The 18,144-nt window shown below is 36.1% G+C and overlaps 2 protein-coding genes across 2 annotated transcripts; both read right to left on the reverse strand.

The window, feature by feature from the left end:
* Window positions 1–2,239: 2,239 nt before the first annotated feature.
* LOC145627771 (uncharacterized) lies at window positions 2,240–3,727 on the reverse strand. Its single transcript, XM_081680119.1, has one exon. It carries the CDS (start codon window positions 3,725–3,727, stop codon window positions 2,240–2,242), a length of 1,488 nt encoding a protein of 495 aa, XP_081536245.1.
* Window positions 3,728–8,463: 4,736 nt separating this feature from the next.
* LOC145629024 (uncharacterized) lies at window positions 8,464–17,889 on the reverse strand. The gene is made up of 8 exons (XM_081681496.1): window positions 16,748–17,889; window positions 14,741–14,825; window positions 10,877–10,973; window positions 10,708–10,771; window positions 10,575–10,631; window positions 9,510–9,547; window positions 9,333–9,414; window positions 8,464–8,933 (listed from the first exon to the last, which is right to left on the reverse strand). The coding sequence occupies exons 1-8, from the start codon at window positions 17,837–17,839 to the stop codon at window positions 8,844–8,846; spliced, it is 1,605 nt and encodes a 534-aa protein (XP_081537622.1). The 5' UTR covers window positions 17,840–17,889; the 3' UTR covers window positions 8,464–8,843.
* Window positions 17,890–18,144: the final 255 nt, after the last annotated feature.

The raw sequence follows: 18,144 nt of genomic DNA on the forward strand, positions 1-18,144 counted from the left end.
CTCTTTTCGCAAGTGATGATGAAATCGAAAAGGGTTTCATAGATGCTCTGATTGAAGCTTTTGAACAACGGGCGTCGTGGCCTAATTTGTTCTTTATGTCGGGCAAAGGTGGAGAAATTTTCAGCCAACGAACCTTCGTTGCGATTGGTAAAGTGCTCATATCTATTGAAGAGGAGGAAACCGCCCAAAAATTAAGCACTGTAAGCTCGAGTGTTGGGAAAGGGGAAGTGATAACCGAACCTGTTGGGGAAGGGGAAATGAAATGCGAACCCAGATCTGTCTCTGAGTGTGGTGGTTCGACACAACTCAGATCTATTTCTGAGATGGGTGGAAGCTTAGGGTCGGGTCGTGGAAAAAAACCCAAAATGCAGCACCCTACGAGACCTATTTCTGGGTAACTATTTCTGATCCCTAATTTATCGAAATTTATGTTATTTTTAGCTGGGTTAATTGATTAATTTTTGTTGGTGAGAATGTTTTAATTTCAATTCACAAATAATTATTTCATCTAGAAAAATAAGAGAAAGTGAAGATGATCTAAATGATATGCATGTGATGAATCCGATGTATCTAACATAATTCCACACTTTTACTTATAAAATCATGACCGGCCAAATTAAGCTACTTGATTATATTTATCGTTTAATTGGTGAGAATGGTTTAGTATAGTTTAATTGTTGGTTATCTATTTTTGTATGGTATAATTGTTGATTGATGAAATGTTGTTGGTTATCTAATAGTTATCCTAAGATGATACGGAGGGTCTCTGCGACACAGATGAGAAGAATGTATGGGATCGGTGCTAAGATCACACCAATTTACGATGATGATGACAAACATGAGTCCCCCACTGCTGCCGGTGAATCTGATGCTGAGCCTGCAAGTAAGCGAATGAAATTTGGCCTTCCCACTGATTGACCTGTTCTGGGTAACTATTTATGATCCCTAATTTATCGATATTTATGTTATTATGTGCTGGGTTGATTGATGAATTGTTGTTGGTGAGAATGGTTTAATTGTTGTTGTTGGTGAGAATGGTTTAATTGCTGATGAATTGGAGCCTGTAATGAAGGTTTTTGTGCATCGCTTTAGTTTCCTGGTTTGTGTTCATCTAGCTCTCAGTTTGAATGCAGTTGTATGCAACTTGATTGTCTGGTGTTGTTGCCTTGCATATAAGGGACTATTATTGATGAATGATGTGTATGAGCATTTTAGTTGTTGTTCTCGATGACATTTTTTTAGAGAACAATGTTGTGCAGTACATTGAGTACCTCACTGTTAATTATGGATTGACTTGAGTCCCTTCCTGTTGCCTTGCTTTGCTTAAATGTGGACTGATTTGAGTCCCTTCCTGTTGTGCAGTACATTAAATACCTCCCTATTGCCTTGCCTTGCTTAATTATGGACTAATATCAGTCCCTTCCTATTGTGCAGTACATTGAGTACTTCCCTGTTGTCTTGCTTTGCTTAATTGTGGAATGATTTGAGTCCCTTCCTGTTGTGATGTACACTAAATACCTCCCTATTGCCTTGCCTTGCTTAATTATGGACTGATTTGAGTCCATTGCTGTTGTGCAGTACATACATTAAATACCTCCCTGTTGCCTTGCATTGCTTAATTATGGACTGATTTCAGTCCCTTACTGTTGTGCAGTACATTCAGTACCTCCCTGTTGCCTTGCCTTGCTTAATTATGTACTGATTTGAGTCCCTCCCTCTTGCCTAGTCTGTCCCTATTTTGTTTTTCGAATGAGTCCCTAATTTACATTGTCATGCCCATTATTAATCCAAATGATGAAGGGACTCAATTGAATAAAATTAGTCCAAACTTTAATTTGCTCCAGTTTTAAGTGTTGTGCACTTACTGTTGAGGTAACATGGTTTGGGTTTTTTTTTATGATAAAAATACACCCTCTGATGGATTAGTTACCCTTTGATGACTTTTATTTGCAACTTATGTGTGCATGATTGTAAATGTGCAAAAAAAAGAAATAATAGTAAGAAGACTTCATATCACATTTAAATTATGTGTGCATTACTTAGAAGACTTCAAATAACTTTAAAATAAGATACAATTCTAGTCCCTTGACAAAATGTCTTCTAACATGACTGCCTTAGACAAAAACTTCCTAGACACAAAAGTACACATAACCAAAGTTAATAAAAATAACTTACAAATCCATTGTATCAACAAAATGTTGGTTATGTGTGGCAGTCCCTGCTGTTGGCTATTCTCCCTTTAGTTTGCATCGACTTCTAACTGATCACCTTGTTGGTTCTGAGTCCTTTCGTGGTTCTGATCTGTTTGGATGAACATGGTGTTAATGTAGTTGACTGTTTGGTTAATGAGGGCTTGGATGACCTCCAATTGTTCTGGTAACAACCCAAGTCTTTGTAGTTTATGCTTCCCCATATGTGGAATCTTGTATTTGTTACCTCCCTCCACTTTCAGTATTTCAACCATACATGTTTGCAATGTTATCCAAGTATACTTGTTTACAATTGCTGGAAATGCATGATAAGCCTCTTTGACCTTCACTATCATTTCATCCAAGTCTTTTGGAAATGATTGGTACTGTAGAGATTGAATCACCCTAAATAGACCCAAATCCAGCACATTTAAATCAGGAGATTGTGCTGGTTGGAATACAATTCTGATGTTGAATCCCCCTTGCCTAGTTGCTGCAATGAATTCTTCATCTTGTGGAATTTGATGTGGCCGGGCGTTATCCCATTGTATAACCACGTCCTTCGGCATGTTTGCAGGCCATTTGATTACAATGGCTGGTATCACATTGTTAAGCAACATATCCCTAATTGCTTCTCTGTTTATGTTCTGAATTGGCTTTGTTTCAAGTGTTCCAGCATCTCTGTTTTTACTTTTTTTCTTTGCCATTTGTTGAAACACAAAGGGAAATATGTCATATTTCCCATCATGAATCAAATGACCTTGTGCATCATACAATGGCTTTCCAATGATGCCCATGAACATAGCTTTTATCTTGAATCTTCTAGACTGTTGACATCTATATGGATCTTCTTCCTTGGGCAAAAGATAAAATCTTCTTGTCTCCGGGTTTATGTAAAACCACTTTTCATCAATATGAATCATATTGCTCATGTCTTCAAATGTTGGATTTGTAGTTGCTGTTGCTGGTTGTATGTGATTCAGAACCCACCTAAGCCTTGCTATTTTGTGATCCGATGTCAGTCTTGGCTTGTTTGAACTTGTATGTGTTATGAGAATGCCCTTTTTTTTCAATGTGTGGAGGGTCACATGAGAAATGCCAAGTGCAGCAGCATAACTTCTCTCGGTTGTTCTGAGGTATAAAGGGACTGATTGTAACCATTCCTCACTGTACTGCCTTGCTTTTCTGCCACACTTGCCTAACTTCTTGCTCCTGACATCGATAATAGTCCCTTCTGCTAGTTGCCTGCATATTTCTTGAAATAATCTTGTTGTTGTGGACTTGTGAATGCCATAATGCCTTGCAAATCTGGCTAAAGCACCCCTTGGTAAGCTGCCATTATGCATAAGTTTAAGCATTTCATCAACAATATCTCTTTTCTTTGCGATTGTAAGTTGTGGCTTCTGTTTTCGAACAATTTGCTCATGTTGGCCTTGTGCCATAAACTCTAATTCTGCTTCATAATCTGAATTTTGTTGCATTTCTTCATCTAATAGTTGATCCATGCTGAAAAACCCATCATCAAATTCCTCCTCCATTTCTGTATTTTTTTCTGTTTTTTTTTTCTTTTTTTTGTTTTTCAGATAATAGGTGTAGAAGAAAGGGATTTTTTTGCTAATGTGCGGAAGGGGAAGATTGCTGCTAAGCTACAATGGAGTATTGAAGGCTTTTTTTTTCTTAGTGGTTTGAACTAATGGCCTGTAAATAGGCAGCAAAGCTTAAATTTTTGGAGAAACATGGTCTGTATTTTTTTCAGGACTGGACAGAAGAAGAGGGGAAATTAAATGCAAGGGGTGGCTGTATTTGTATTTATATGCTCCTTTTTATTGAGCCCTTGCTTTTGTAATGGAGGGAATCTTGTAATCACTTGCTTTTTGAATGGAGGGAAAATTGTAACTCCTAAATTTCTGAAAAGTTTGAAAATTTTAAAGTAGCCAAACTTTTAGGAGGGAAAAAGAAACCCACCAAAAAAATACGGGTAACTCTCCCACCTTTTTTAAGGGATAATTTGGTCCCCACACTTTCTCTCTCTATATTATCACATGCATAAGATTTTATTAATCACCATTTGGAAGTTTTGACTTGGGTTCCGTGTTCACCCCCAAAGTTGCAAATAAAACTTAACGGAGGTAGTAGTAAAATAAATTACTTAAAATACCCTTTTTAGAAAATACTAATTAATTAATTAGAAAATAAGTTTCAAAAATACGGGGTATTACATTGACTTATTTACAAAAATGCCATTAGATAAACACTTTTTTTTGTTTATCATGAAGATAAACTTGTAGGCAGTTGTTCGAATTCCTTATGATATGCAATTAAAACAAGTTCTTGCTAATGGCAAAAGGGGGGGTTTGAATGTGGGGGCTGTTCTTATTTTACCTGAGGGGTTTGAATTAGCCCCCCTCGACCGTATTTCTCCAGAGATGAAAGAAAAGATAGGGAATCTTTCTTTTCAGAGCTATCGCCCCAATAAAAAAAATATTCTTGTGATAGGTCCTATTCCGGGGCAAAAATATAGTGAAATTATCTTTCTTATTCTTTCCCCAGACCCTGCCACTAAGAAAGACGTTCACTTCTTAAAATATCCGATATATGTAGGTGGTAACAGGGGAAGGGGTTAGATTTATCCTGACGGAAGCAAGAGTAATAATACATTTTATAATGCCACGACAGCAGGTATAGTAAAGAAAATTGTACGAAAAGAAAAGGGCGGATACGAAATAAACATAGCGGATGCCTCGGACGGACGTGAAGTCGTTGATATTATCCCGCCAGGACCGAAGCTTCTTGTTTCAGAGGGTGAATCTATCAAACTTGATCAACCATTAACAAGTAATCCTAATGTGGGTGGATTTGGTCAAGGAGATGCAGAAATAGTCCTTCAAGACCCACTGCGCGTACAAGGGCTTTTGTTCTTCTTTGCATCCGTTATTCTAGCACAAATCTTTTTGGTTTTTAAAAAGAAACAGTTCGAGAAGGTTCAATTGTCCGAAATGAATTTCTAGATTCGTGAATTTATCAGGATCAAGCTTTGTAACAATAACAAAATTCTTGTTGACAATTCAATTCTTTGACAGTTTTGGATGATCAATAAATAAAAAAAAAATTACGAGAAGGTTCTTTTTTGTTTGTTTCTACTTTTCTTCTACATCTACGAGCAAGATTTTGAGTTATAATAATATATTGGATTGTGAAGAAAACTTTTTTACTTTTTTCCAATCGAAATTTGACTCGATACTAGACTAAAAGGGGAATATAACGAAAAGAATAATGAGGGGACCAAATGATTTGATTCTAGGGGGATTTATCCGCCTTCCTGGTCTTAGACACACGACAAGGACTTTTACACATACTTGTCGTGTGTCGAAATAGTAACGAGTCTTGATTCCCTTCGTCAAAGACTTAGTCGGAATTTTTCTTTTTTCTAGATTTCACCCTTTTTCGTTTTAGATTGATTCTTTTTTTCTTAGTATTACATGTATAAGGAGCGGACAAACTGAAAAAAGAGAGAGGTCAATTTCTTGAACAAATGGAACTTCTTGGATTCTATTTAATCTAGAAAAATAGAGCTTCTATTTGGTCATTCAATAAATTAATTGATTGCTTCTTTCTCTTTCTTTTAACTTAACAATTTAGGAAGGACCAATAAGTATGATCGAGGAATATATGTTCTGAATAACCAAATACACTTTTCAAAAACATCGAAAAACGGGTCCGTTTTTCATTTATAGGAAAAAATTCGAATAAAAAATTATGATAATTAAAAAAAGAATTAAATGGGACCTCCCCCTTCTTTGTTTGTCTAATTCGAGGGGGAGGGAAGGTCCCGTTGAGTTCTTATACTTTCATGTCTATACCTCGATTAATCAAATTACTACTTACTACAGCGATGAGCCTAATCCAGAATATGAACCATAAAAGAAAATACCTAGTAAACCGATCACAAGAATACCAGCTACAATACCTATTATCCAAAGAGGAATTCGTCCAGTAGTATCGGCCATTTACCCCACTTCCCTCCACATTTCATCAAGTGGTCGTGCTAGAGACATAAACAGTCATGGATAATTATGAAATGAGGTCCTTCCGAATGGGATAAGAGAATTCCTACTCTATTCGAATTCTATATTCTATATATTTCTTTCCTTCTCTTTATTTAATTGAAAAAATAATTAGAAAATAAAACAGCAAGTACAAAAATGAGTAATAGACCCCAATAAAGACTGGTACGATTCAATTCAACATTTTGTTCGTTCGGGTTTGATTGTGTCGTAGCTCTATAATTCGGATTCGGTTTTGTTTATCGTTGGATGAACTGCATTGCGGATATTGACCCCAAAAAAGAAACGGTAGGTACAGCCAGTCCGTGAACAGCCAGCCATCGCACTGTAAAAATTGGATAGGTTCGATCTATGGTCATTGGGCCTCCTAAAAGGATCTACTAAATTCATCAAGTTGCTCCAAAGAGTCAAAACGGCCGGTTATTAATGGAATTCCTTGTCGGCTCTCTGTGAAATATTCGTTTGGTCGAGGGCTTCCAAACACATCGTAAGCTAAACCCGTGCTGACGAATAACCAACCCGCAATGAATAGGGAGGGTATAGTAATACTATGAATAACCCAGTATCGAATACTTGTAATAATATCAGCAAAAGAACGTTCTCCTGTGCTTCCAGACATACTGAGCTCCACATATTCTTGTACAGTCAAAGGCAAATCCATAAAAGATGAAATCAGTAAATGGAAATTTACTTTTTACTCTACGTAAAAACGTAAAAAACCTGTAGGATTACTAATAGAGTACCAAAGGTGTCTTTAGAGTATACCGAATCAGTATAGCTATCCTTCTTCGGACACAACAAGGCAATTTTAATTAATATTGAACTGAAGTACACGTGACTTTATTTTTTTTTGTCTACGTGGAACTAGGCACCATTTTGTTTTTTTCTATAGAATTTTTTTTCAAATAGAACTAGTATACAGTTTCTCTCTATCATTGTATTGGCTTCAGACTCGAAACTGAAGGTCGAGGAAGTGGAAATCTGACAAGTTGGTTTCGATCTAATAATTCGTGAAAAATTCCAGAAGAAGAAGCGGTTATAGATATAGAAATAGAAGAGGTTTGGGGAATTTCGTACTTTACTATTTTTAGGGATTGTTTAATTGTCGAAAAAAAAAAGATTCATTAATTGATTTCACTTAATGCATTTTTGTAATACATCCATTGTTGCATTAAATCCAAAGGTTTTTTTTGACCTAACTGCAAGAATGCGGGTTTCTATTTATAACTAAATAATATTAAACGTGGAACCTATAAAGGCAAAGATAGTAGCAAGTCTTAGTCTTAGAATCGAGTTGGACAAAAAAAATCGATTTATTTTTCATTTTTTTATATTCTATAGCGAACTTCTAAGACTTGTTCCACTTTTGGAAGGCCTTGCGTGATGTCACTAGACCTAGATTTTTCATATATAAATGTAACTAATGTATCCCCTTCATTAATGATTTCCCCATAATGACCATGAAGTGTTGCTCATTTAAATGAATGGGAGAGTAAGAGGAGAGAGATAGGAAAGAAATTGACACAGTAAATGAAAAAGCGTAAGGAGAGGGAAATATATCATGTGTGGTTGCTAATGTGGCAAAAAAAATGAAGTGTAAGGGGTTGAGTCATCAAATGTATAAGAGCTTATTTACCTTGCATTTATATGGAATTTAAGTTGCAATTCGTATGAATAGTACATTTCATTAAATATAGACTAATGTATAAAAAAAAAAGCTCAAAGACGCACTAAAGTGATAAGGGTTATGCAGCGCCTAGGCACGCCTCAATGCGCCTCTTTGAAGTGAGGTGCCCTATAAAAATCGTTTTAAAAAATTGGCAGAAATTTGCTTATGGTGCGCCTCATGTGTGCCTCGAGTGCACCTCGTGTGCCTCAAGTGGGCTTCTGGTGCGCCTAATTAAAAACTTCTCGCCCAAAAAGCGCTTACCTCCTACCGCCTTGGTCCTAAGCGCACTTTTTCAAACACTGCTACAGACTCATTTAACTATAGACTCGTAAGCAATTTTTGAAATTTTTTTTCCCCATTTAAAAAAAAATGTGTTTTAACTATTTAAGAACAGAGGAACTAATAAATAATTCATGAAAAAAGCTCATAAACATATTGTATTACTCTTCTATCTCATTTCACTTACCTCAAGGCATTTGCATGCAATTTTGCACATGTTTGTATGCAAGATTGCAAGTAAAAAGTAGACAACAAATTGACAAATAAGAAAATGGAACAAATAACTTGAAATGAATAGTTTAGTAAAAGAGCTCCCAACCCCGTTTGGCCATTTGCTCTTACAAGTGCTTTGTTAATGTCTAGAGACAGAAAACAAGAGAAAGAGGCCCAAGGAAGCTCAGTGCTCAACAAATGGAGTAACAATTTTGCATTTTCGAGAAAAGATTTGCTTACAATAAACAAGGGCCAAAATTTTACATGGAAAATGAACAGTGAACGAACCAATGATGAAAATTCTCAGGACAACACTATGTTAGTATTGCTGGTTTACATTAAAAAGCCACCAAGTGTTACAACTCCTCTGGGTTTTTAGCAAACTCGTTCATTATACTATTTCAGTTCCTTCAGCCAGGGAGAGAATGCTCAAAAGGCAGATATAAACTTTTGAATTTTTGATTGCGCCCGTTCTTTCTCCTCTGGTCCGTCAAGGTCTCCGATGTTGTCATGATATTCCTGATGTTAAGAAAGATGAAATGATAGTTTTAGTGATAAAAGAATATTACAAAGCTAAAAGCAAAGAGGAAAATTAACAAAGCATCTTTTTTCAACCAAAAGGACAGGTATATTAATGTGGCAATTCAATGAAGTGTAAAAGAGAAAAGAGGGGGGAGGGGGGGCTGAACGAGGGAGCAAGTTTTGAGTAATGGAGAGAGTTTGTTTCACTCTCTATCTTTAGCTGTACTTTTATAGCGTAACAAATTTGGAGTACAGAGAATGTTGTAGTGGACTGGTAGAGAACAGTTTTGGAGATACAAACTATTTAAAATGAAGTGCGTTACTAGCCTGTTTGAACAAATTATAACAAAGATTGTAATTGACAAATCCAGAAAGCTAAAAAGATCATGCATTTACCTGAAGAATATCCTTAACATCATTTTTCGTGAGCTTATGCTGCTTAAGTAAAAGTTCAATTCTTCCTCTTATCCGCGAGTTCCTGTATAGAGTAAAGAGTCAACAAAAGAGGTCCCAAACTTGGGAGATGCTCTACTTTAAAGTAACAAAGACTACTACGAGTAGTCGAGGACTTACTCAGAGGTCCACAGATGACCCAATATAACAGCAATTAGCTGCAAGCCAGGCGCAGAGAAGAGCATCAGTAAAAGAAGGTATGTAAAAAAAAAAAACACAAGGACCACAACTGATGCCAAGTAACAATAAACCCAATCCAGTAAGAAACATTAGTTGTTTAAGCAAATCAACCTCTTGACAAGATTGCACTTTATAGGTAATGACACCAATCAAATTTAACGCGAATGCATAAGGGGAAATTTTAAAACATCATACTATATGACTTGCTGATGCTGACCAAATTACCCACCCCTTGCAAGATAAGCGCGGGTTCACCAAGACAGAAGCTGAGTTGACACATTCAACACTTAAAACCTCAAAGCTTACACCAAATAATCTAACAAGCTCACAAGCTCACACGTTCAAAAAAAGTGACAAAACTTTATTTACAATCTACATCCAGCAGCACACATATTAGGAGAGAAGGTTCTGCCTACTCTCCAAATTATGTATCATAGGTAGTGGGTAATCCTAGAAGTTAATTCCCCACCACAATTCTGTGATCTTGATAATCCAGCAAAGACCAAGATCCTTTATGGCCAAAATTATAAGCATCCCAATCCCTGATCATAGGATTACTAATTTTCCACGATATGGAATCACCCTCTATTCATAAATGTGTGTGTGTGTGTGTGTGTGTGTGCATGTGCGAGTGTGTGCGGGGAATGAAGCCAGGGAGAATTAGTAGGGTTACCACACAAAAGAAAACAAGAAAATTAAAAATAAAATATTCCAAAAAATGAAACGACTAACTTTCAATATGCCTCCTCCCCAATGAAGATGTAACTTATGAGGATTAAACCTAGCGTATCATGATGTATGGAGCCAACATGACACTGAAGCACTAACCTTGTTGACCCTTTCCATTTGCATTGACTATTTTATTGTACCCGATTGATAATGCTGCCCCCTCCCCGGTCATATAAATTTGTCTTTTCTTGTTACTATTTGTATCATAGTAAGACAGATGTCATATCTCACTAGATTTGACAAACCAGCGCTGTTAAAAATAATAATCTTTCTTACCTGGAGGGTGTAGAGACCAGAATCCAACTTTCTATTGTACTTCTCCTCTTCGTTCATCTGCAAGATTTTATGTGGTTGCAATATCAATTTTTGATAACAAGTTATTTCTACAGAGATAAGTCAGTACACTGACCTCAAAATCATCAAGATCCATATGGTCCAAGCGTTCAGCCTCAGCCTTTACTCTATCAGCGTACCTATTGAAATCAAAAAATTTGACATGAATACATAAAACCACTTCTAGTCAAGTTGACAGCACCACATATAGGCATATAGCAACAATTGCTAAGCAAGAAAATTACCTGAAATAAAGTTCCATAAGCCTGTCTATCTTCTCACACTCGCTTTCCACAAATTTGCTTAACAATCTCTCTCTTCTAGATCCTCTCAAGATCCCAGCTAGAAAATCCACAAGAAAAGAATCATTATGTTGTCCATGCAAGAGAGGAGAAAGGTACTTCAGTACTACAAAATGGTTTATTAAATTAATTCCAGCACCATTTACTGGCCCGTTGCACTATTTAGGCCTTTGTATTCACCATACAATAGTAGTTTCGGGAGATATAGGTGCAAATATGTTCAATCAATTGCCAATGAGTTTTGATAAGGGCAACCAGATAATTTAATAATGAGTAGAGTAGGTTCAAACTGTAGAAAACTGAAAAGGACAAAGCCTTAAGCATTATGGAAAACAAATTTCTTGTTAGAAAGCTACAAAGCCTACAATATATAGTTAAAGTTTTTCTTCTCACAACATTTCATCTACCTGGGAATGGGAATGGGCCCACTCTTGACATAAATTAAATAAATTATGTGGCACTAGCAAAATGCAATGAAAGTTTATTACAACCAAGGGGAATGCTTATCTTAAACGTACAATTGTAGGATAGTAAGGAATGATCAGCACTTTTCAACTTTCATTGTTACCTATTCACAATAAACACCTGTACATTTCAGATTCCCATAGGCCCAATCTTTAATAACTACAGCGAGCAATGTTCAAAGAACAATACAAGCCATCTCCACCTCCCATGCCCCCAACACATAAGCACAAATGAAAACTTTACAGGTTGTGACCAGCTAATTACCATTTTCAGCCGTCCCTCAAATTCACTTCAAAGCAGATTTCTCAACTCTATAGTGACAACTGACAAGGGGGCCAATTTTTAATAAAAAATGTGATACACTTACAAGGATAACCAGTAAAAAGATGGATGAATTCTAAATGGAGATTAAAATTCAAAAACAAAATTGCTTGTTCAGGTTTCTTCTTCTCCTCTCCTTGAAAAAACCAAACCCATTTCTGACTCACAATGACACGAATCGCCTTCCACAAGCAAACCGTGCTTTTCCTCCACAATTTGGGACTTCTGATATGGTTCGAGTTCATGGGGCTGATACACAAATAGTGCCAAGGAAAGGCCATCCAATATCCTACTTCCTCCGTTCTTTTTTACTTGACCCACTTTGACTTTTACACTACTCACCACCCCTTCTTTGACCATCTTTTGTGAATAAATATGTAAGGAAAAACATATTCAAGTGAGATTTTTTAAAATTTGACTCAATAAGTATTATCAAAATTAGGGCAGTTCAGAGTGCGGTCTAGACCGCACGCAGTTTGGTGCGTTTGCGGTTTGAAAATTGCGGTGCGGTTTCCAAAAATGACAAAACCACACTTTTGCGGTTTGGAACGGTTTCCGAAACATTTTAGACCAAACTGCACTTTGATGGGGTTTGCGATTTAGACCGTCAAACCGCATACCGTTAAACCAATTTTATACAATTTCTATTAAAAAAAATATATATAAAAGCTTAAAAATATGATGTAATTTTTTACTATTAGCTAATTAAAAGTTAAAAAAAAAAAAGTGTTTAATATTTAAATTATAAATTAATAATCAAAAAATAAAATTAAAAGTCTTTTTTTTTTAAAATATCTATAATTTTTAAAAATTTGTGGCTAAATGTAAACCGCACCACACCAAAGGTTATAAGTGCGGTTTAAAAAAATACAGACCGCAATTTTGCGGTCTAGTGCGGCATAGGATCCAAACCGCACCGCGAACACCCCTAATCATAATATATAACTTTTATAATTTTTACTTATGGAGAATTAAAGTTATTAATCATTAAAAGTTTTGCATTGACACGCGTGATAAAAGAAACTGGTCAAGTAAAAAAGAACACAGGAAGTATAACATATTATGTTTTCTTGCAAGCAACCAGATATATGCAAGAAAGGGTAAAGACAAAGGGAACATTTAAGAAGAGAAAAAATAGGTATGGAATTAGAACCCATTACTAAGGGATTAAATGAGGCTCATTCAGAAGAGAGGTGAAAATTGTAAATAGATAAATGTAGCAACAAGTCTTGATTAGGTTTGGAGGGAAGCCAACAAAGATGATATTTAATTACCTAAATAAAGTATACCTTCACCATTTTAAGATAGTTGCAATTTTATTTTATATTTTTGAGAGGGGGGAGTGGGTTGGTGCCCATAAGGTAAGAGAGAAACGACAAGCCAAAAAACAAAAACGTATCAACTAATTCAAAAGATCCAAAAGCAGGAAAGTGTAGCAACTAGCAACTTCTAGAAAACAGAAAAAGTACTAGGCATATATCCATATTGATATATCCTTATATATATATATATTTTAAAGTAAAGTCTAGTTTTCTGGAAACATTGTTCAATGCGTCTCAGCAAGTATCTCTAAATTGGTGCAGAACTGCAGATAACCAATCCTTAGATATACCTAATATGGCCAACCCAACGCCCACAACTTGGTAAGACATCTTCAAAGCTTCCTTAATACTTATCCACTACCACAAATTGTGTGGGACAAGAGCTTGCCCAATTAAATCAAAGATGATTTCTATGTAAAATTCAGGAATCCACAAACTTAGGCCATGTTTGGTAAATGGCTTTTTGTGGCCTTTTGGTTAGCTTTTGGCTTTTGGCTTTTTTATGAGGTCAAACAGCCAAAAAATGTGTTTGGTAATTGGCTTTTTAGCCAGTAAAAAAGCTGGCTTTTAAGCCAAAATGAAAAAGCTGCTTTGAGTAGATTTTTTGTTGGCTCTTGGCTTGTTGGCCCACAAATTATCTAATAAACAGCCAACTACCAACAATTAATTTACCAAACACTTTTATAAACAGTCAGCTTTAACAGCCAATTTCAAAAGCCATCATAAACAGCCAAACATCAAACAAGCCAAGTGAACCAGCCACCAGCCAACCGCCAACAGTCAATTGTCAAACAAGGCCTTAATATTATTTGCAGGATTCACTACACCAAATTATCACTATTTGGATTGCTGAACCAAACTGGATCGATATCACAAAGAACTACAGAAAACTTTGTGAATGTCAAATTTATACCAGATTAGATAAAAAGAAACTAAAGCTTTCTTGGCACTACCCTTCTTTGATTTTACTTCAAAATAGGAATCCACATAAACATCTGGATCGATATACATATAACAAAGGCAAGCAATAGATTGACCAGCTACTAGCCAATTAACCGAGGAAGGGCAGCAGCTGCTTGCTTACTCTACCATTACTAGAGTTGCATTGAAGTGAGACTAGAGATTGAAGTAGCCTATAAATTCAGGTCAGTGCTGATAATGACCTGAAAATCCCATATAACATTGAATCACAGACTCAAACAAAGTTAGTTTTACTCACTGGTCTAAGAATACAGAAACAGTTATCATCCCGTTTTTCTGCTGAAAGAAAAATGGCTCATGCCACCTCAACACAGTGCAACCAAGATACACCTCAATCCTAAAGCATAAGCCATGGTGGCACAATGCAACCACAAACTTCCTCATTGCATGTAAGCACACAAACACATACAAAGAGAGAGAAGAGAGGGTCTTTGGAAAGAGTCTTAAATATCCATTACCACAAAAGATATTATCTTTCACAAAGACAGATATAATTTTGACCAACAAGACATAGCTGATCTACAGTCTTCAATGATTGAATTCAAAATGACAAGGTCATGCCAGAGCTTAATCAGTTCCATAAGAAAAACAAATAAATAAATAAAGAAAAAACAAAATAAAATAAAACTAACTCACCATTTACAAAAGAAATTAATTAAGGCACAACGCAGGAGAATTTGACATGTAACTAATGTAAGCAATTAACTTGCCCTCTTACCAAATAATGATGAAATCAGCGATATTACTCGCTCCTCTAACTCCTCCCGAAATCGCTCTTTCTTATGCTTCTTGCTGATTGGTATCTGGAGAATTAAAGAAAAAACACAATAAGATCATGACAATGCTTCTTGTTAATTAATATCTGGAGAATTAGAATAAAAAACACAATAATATCATGACACACATCACCACAGGGAAGCAGAATTCAACTTCACCACTTAAGCAGCTAATAACATTCAATTCTTCAGTTTATTTGTAATCTTTGTTTTCTTTTTTTAAGACAAATTGTCCACTTATTGTCGAGAATTTGAGATCACAGTTTTAGATATTGATTTAGGTAGTATATGACTTTCTATCTAAAATCAGAAAACTAAATAGCAATTGTAGATTTATAGCATGGACCAATATACTCCTTACGGTGAGGAAATAGCAAATTAATCTCTAAAAGCTACCATGTAACTGCTATAAATAGATAGTAGGGGATGGTAAATTTACGTAGCTGCTTTATAATTTAGTGGCTTTAATAATAAGCTAGTTAGTTAGAGGGAGACCTATATAATTGGAGCTTATTTGAGAGAGAGAAAGAGTCACGTTGAATATTGAAGAGTGTTTTGTTTAGCAGTTTAGGTTGCTAGTTGGGAGGGAATTCAAGCCTCTTAAAAGTTGGAGGTGAAAGTTGGGATTATTACACAATAACCGATAGTTAGGGATTATTCAAAGTAATTTGGCCAAAGTTGGGATTAAAAAACTGTATTATTCCTAGATGTTATTAGGAAGTTTATTTTCTTTAAATAGGGTTTGTGTTTTGGTGTTTTTGCTAATGTGAAGGTTGTTCTTCAAATCTATCAATGAAACGTTTTATCAACAATTTCTCTAGAAAATTCAAATTTATGCCTTAAAATAGTTTTTTAAAAAAATTAATTGCAAAATTTCTGTCGGATACCAAATATCTGAATTACCCGATCCGAAATTAGATACCCAAAATTTTTTGGATCGAATATCAAATATCTGAATTTGGATCCAATTTCGAATTGAATATCCAATCCATGCTTAGCCCTACTACCCAATTATCTATCTCCTTTCTTCCTTTCCTTTTTAATTTGTCTTCTTCTTTGTTCTATTACCCTCTTCTTCTCATTTCTATTAAGTTCCTCCATTCTGTATCTCCCTCTCTCTATTTAACACTTTTCAAACATAAGCAACCTTTATTAACTTATATGTTTTGATCACAAAGGACCCAAAAGACATCTAATTACTGACACTGAACAAACCCCCAATCCTCAACAAACATCAGCATCAACATAACCTTCAATACTTCTAATGAAGACATAGCCTTGAGCGGGGAAATGGGTCAAAAACACATTTTTTGTAAAAGAAATGTATTTCATAAAAGAAGCAAACAAGTTCTCAATCTACAACGAGATGTCGAGACTTGATAGCTCACTCCTCATCTTTATGCTTTAGAGTTTAAAGACATTCATAATAATAAATAGTACAGTACTAGAGATTTATGGAACTATGGTTCTCTACGAGCATCAATCCGAGGGATGACAAGCATCACCATTCACGTAAAGACAAAAAGACACAAACAGGTGCAAATTCAAGACTTGCATCTGAAATCGCTCCTTAACATCAAGCTTCAGCATTAAGGATATTCAAAATAACAATATCCACAGATACTAGAAATTTACAAATCTTTGGTCTTTCATAACGGTCCATATTGCACCTCAAAGCACTAATAAAAAAAAATTCCAACAGTAGTCAAACTAAAAACATAGGCTGCATATGAAATTATCTCTTATCAGCCAGTATAGCAACCATCATCACAGGCAATGTAAACGAACTGCTCGATAAACAACAGAGTGCAATTGTGATTCTTTACCAATAGATTTGAATACATATATATACATATCATCTGAACAACCATGCATACTACAACAATTATTGTAGTTCTTGTGAAATAGAGCAATGTTGATAATAAAACATAAGGGAGAATGAAACTTGCCTTACCCATAAAAGCAGCAAAAGCAGTTTTCAACCCCAAAACATCGACAAACCGCTCGCAAGCTGGAGGATATTTGGTCATTGCAAAATCAAGAGCCCTTATAGCAGACCCATATGCCAATTTCTTTTGCTTCATAATAATTATCATCAATTCCACCCCTTCAGCCTTTACAAACCTTTCCTTATTCTCCAATGGCATCAACAAACAACACAAACAATCAAACAAATTCTCAAGCATCTCCTCCTCCTCGGAACTCTTTGGGTCCTTCGACTTATACATAGCTACCGCCTGCAACATCACATCCACACCATTCATCTGCCCCAACCTCTTCTGATTTGCCGTGCTATTCTGCAGCAAAATCGCCAATATCTCCGACGCATACTCCTTATTCCCATCAAATTCCTTCACCTTAATCTTCCCTAACAACCACCTTAACAATTTCGTCTTCTCACAAACAATTTCCGACACCTGGGGCTTAACTTCAATCAAATTCTCAAGTGTATCCAACGACGTATGAATCGCAGCTGCCTCATCAGGATCACTCTCATTCATCCGCAACAAATTCTGCACAAGCAATTCCAAAACATTGTTCTCAACCAAATTATCAACTAAAACCCTAGCTTGTTCATCATTATCCTCCAAAACATCCTCCTCAGTTAAATCCTGAAGAAGAGAAACTACATCAACAGCAATATCAGTATTATCATGATTCAATAATCCCAGAATTGATGGAATTGCATTGAGATTAACTAACTCAGAGTATAGCTCAGGTGCGGCAGCAAGAACTTTGAGCTTCTGAAGCTCCTCGTGAAGTTCGACCTCGGAATCGGCGAACTTCTCAGGTTGATCGGCGTATTTGAGGCGAGCTTCGATGTTGTCGCGAAGACGACGCTCGAAGGAGAGGACGAGTTTTTTTAGGGTTTTGAGGTCGAGAGTTTCGACGGTTGAATGGGATTTTTCAATGGCGTCGAGGAGAGAGAGGTCGACGCCATTGTCGAAGGCTGTGGTGGGGTGGTTTTCGTCGGTGATGGAGTCTTCTCGCCGGCGTTTGAGGGAAGATGAGTTGGTTTTCCGAGGATTTGTTGGCTCCATTTTTGCAGGGTTTTTGTGAGTTTAAGTGGCACTGTTTTAAGAGCGAATACAAGTTCATCAACAACATATCTTTTATTTGTAAAATTGTAAATCATGGGGTACAACAGTCTTTTCTTTCATTTATTATGGGTATAGGCGTCATTTATGATCTTTCTGGTGTTAAATACCGCCAACATTTTTTTATCAATATCGCCAACATTTAAGGTGAATGGACACTAATGCCCTTACTATATCCCCCACTCATCTTCTTCTTTCTCTTTTATTCTTTTCTCTCTCATAACCCAATAAAGCCCACAACCACACCT

This window comes from Chenopodium album, chromosome 4, assembly GCF_948465745.1.
Source record: "Chenopodium album chromosome 4, dcCheAlbu1.1, whole genome shotgun sequence".
Classification (NCBI taxonomy): Eukaryota; Viridiplantae; Streptophyta; class Magnoliopsida; order Caryophyllales; family Amaranthaceae; genus Chenopodium; species Chenopodium album.

Coding starts and splice junctions, on each gene's coding strand:
- LOC145629024 (XM_081681496.1), bottom strand. CDS start 17,839: ATGGAGCCAACAAATCCTCGGAAAACCAACTCATCTTCCCTCAAACGC. Junction 10,974..14,740: donor GCTGATTTCATCATTATTTG/GTAAGAGGGCAA, acceptor TGGATTTTCTAG/CTGGGATCTTGAGAGGATCT. Junction 9,415..9,509: donor GGTCATCTGTGGACCTCTGA/GTAAGTCCTCGA, acceptor TACTCTATACAG/GAACTCGCGGATAAGAGGAA.
- LOC145627771 (XM_081680119.1), bottom strand. CDS start 3,727: ATGGAGGAGGAATTTGATGATGGGTTTTTCAGCATGGATCAACTATTA.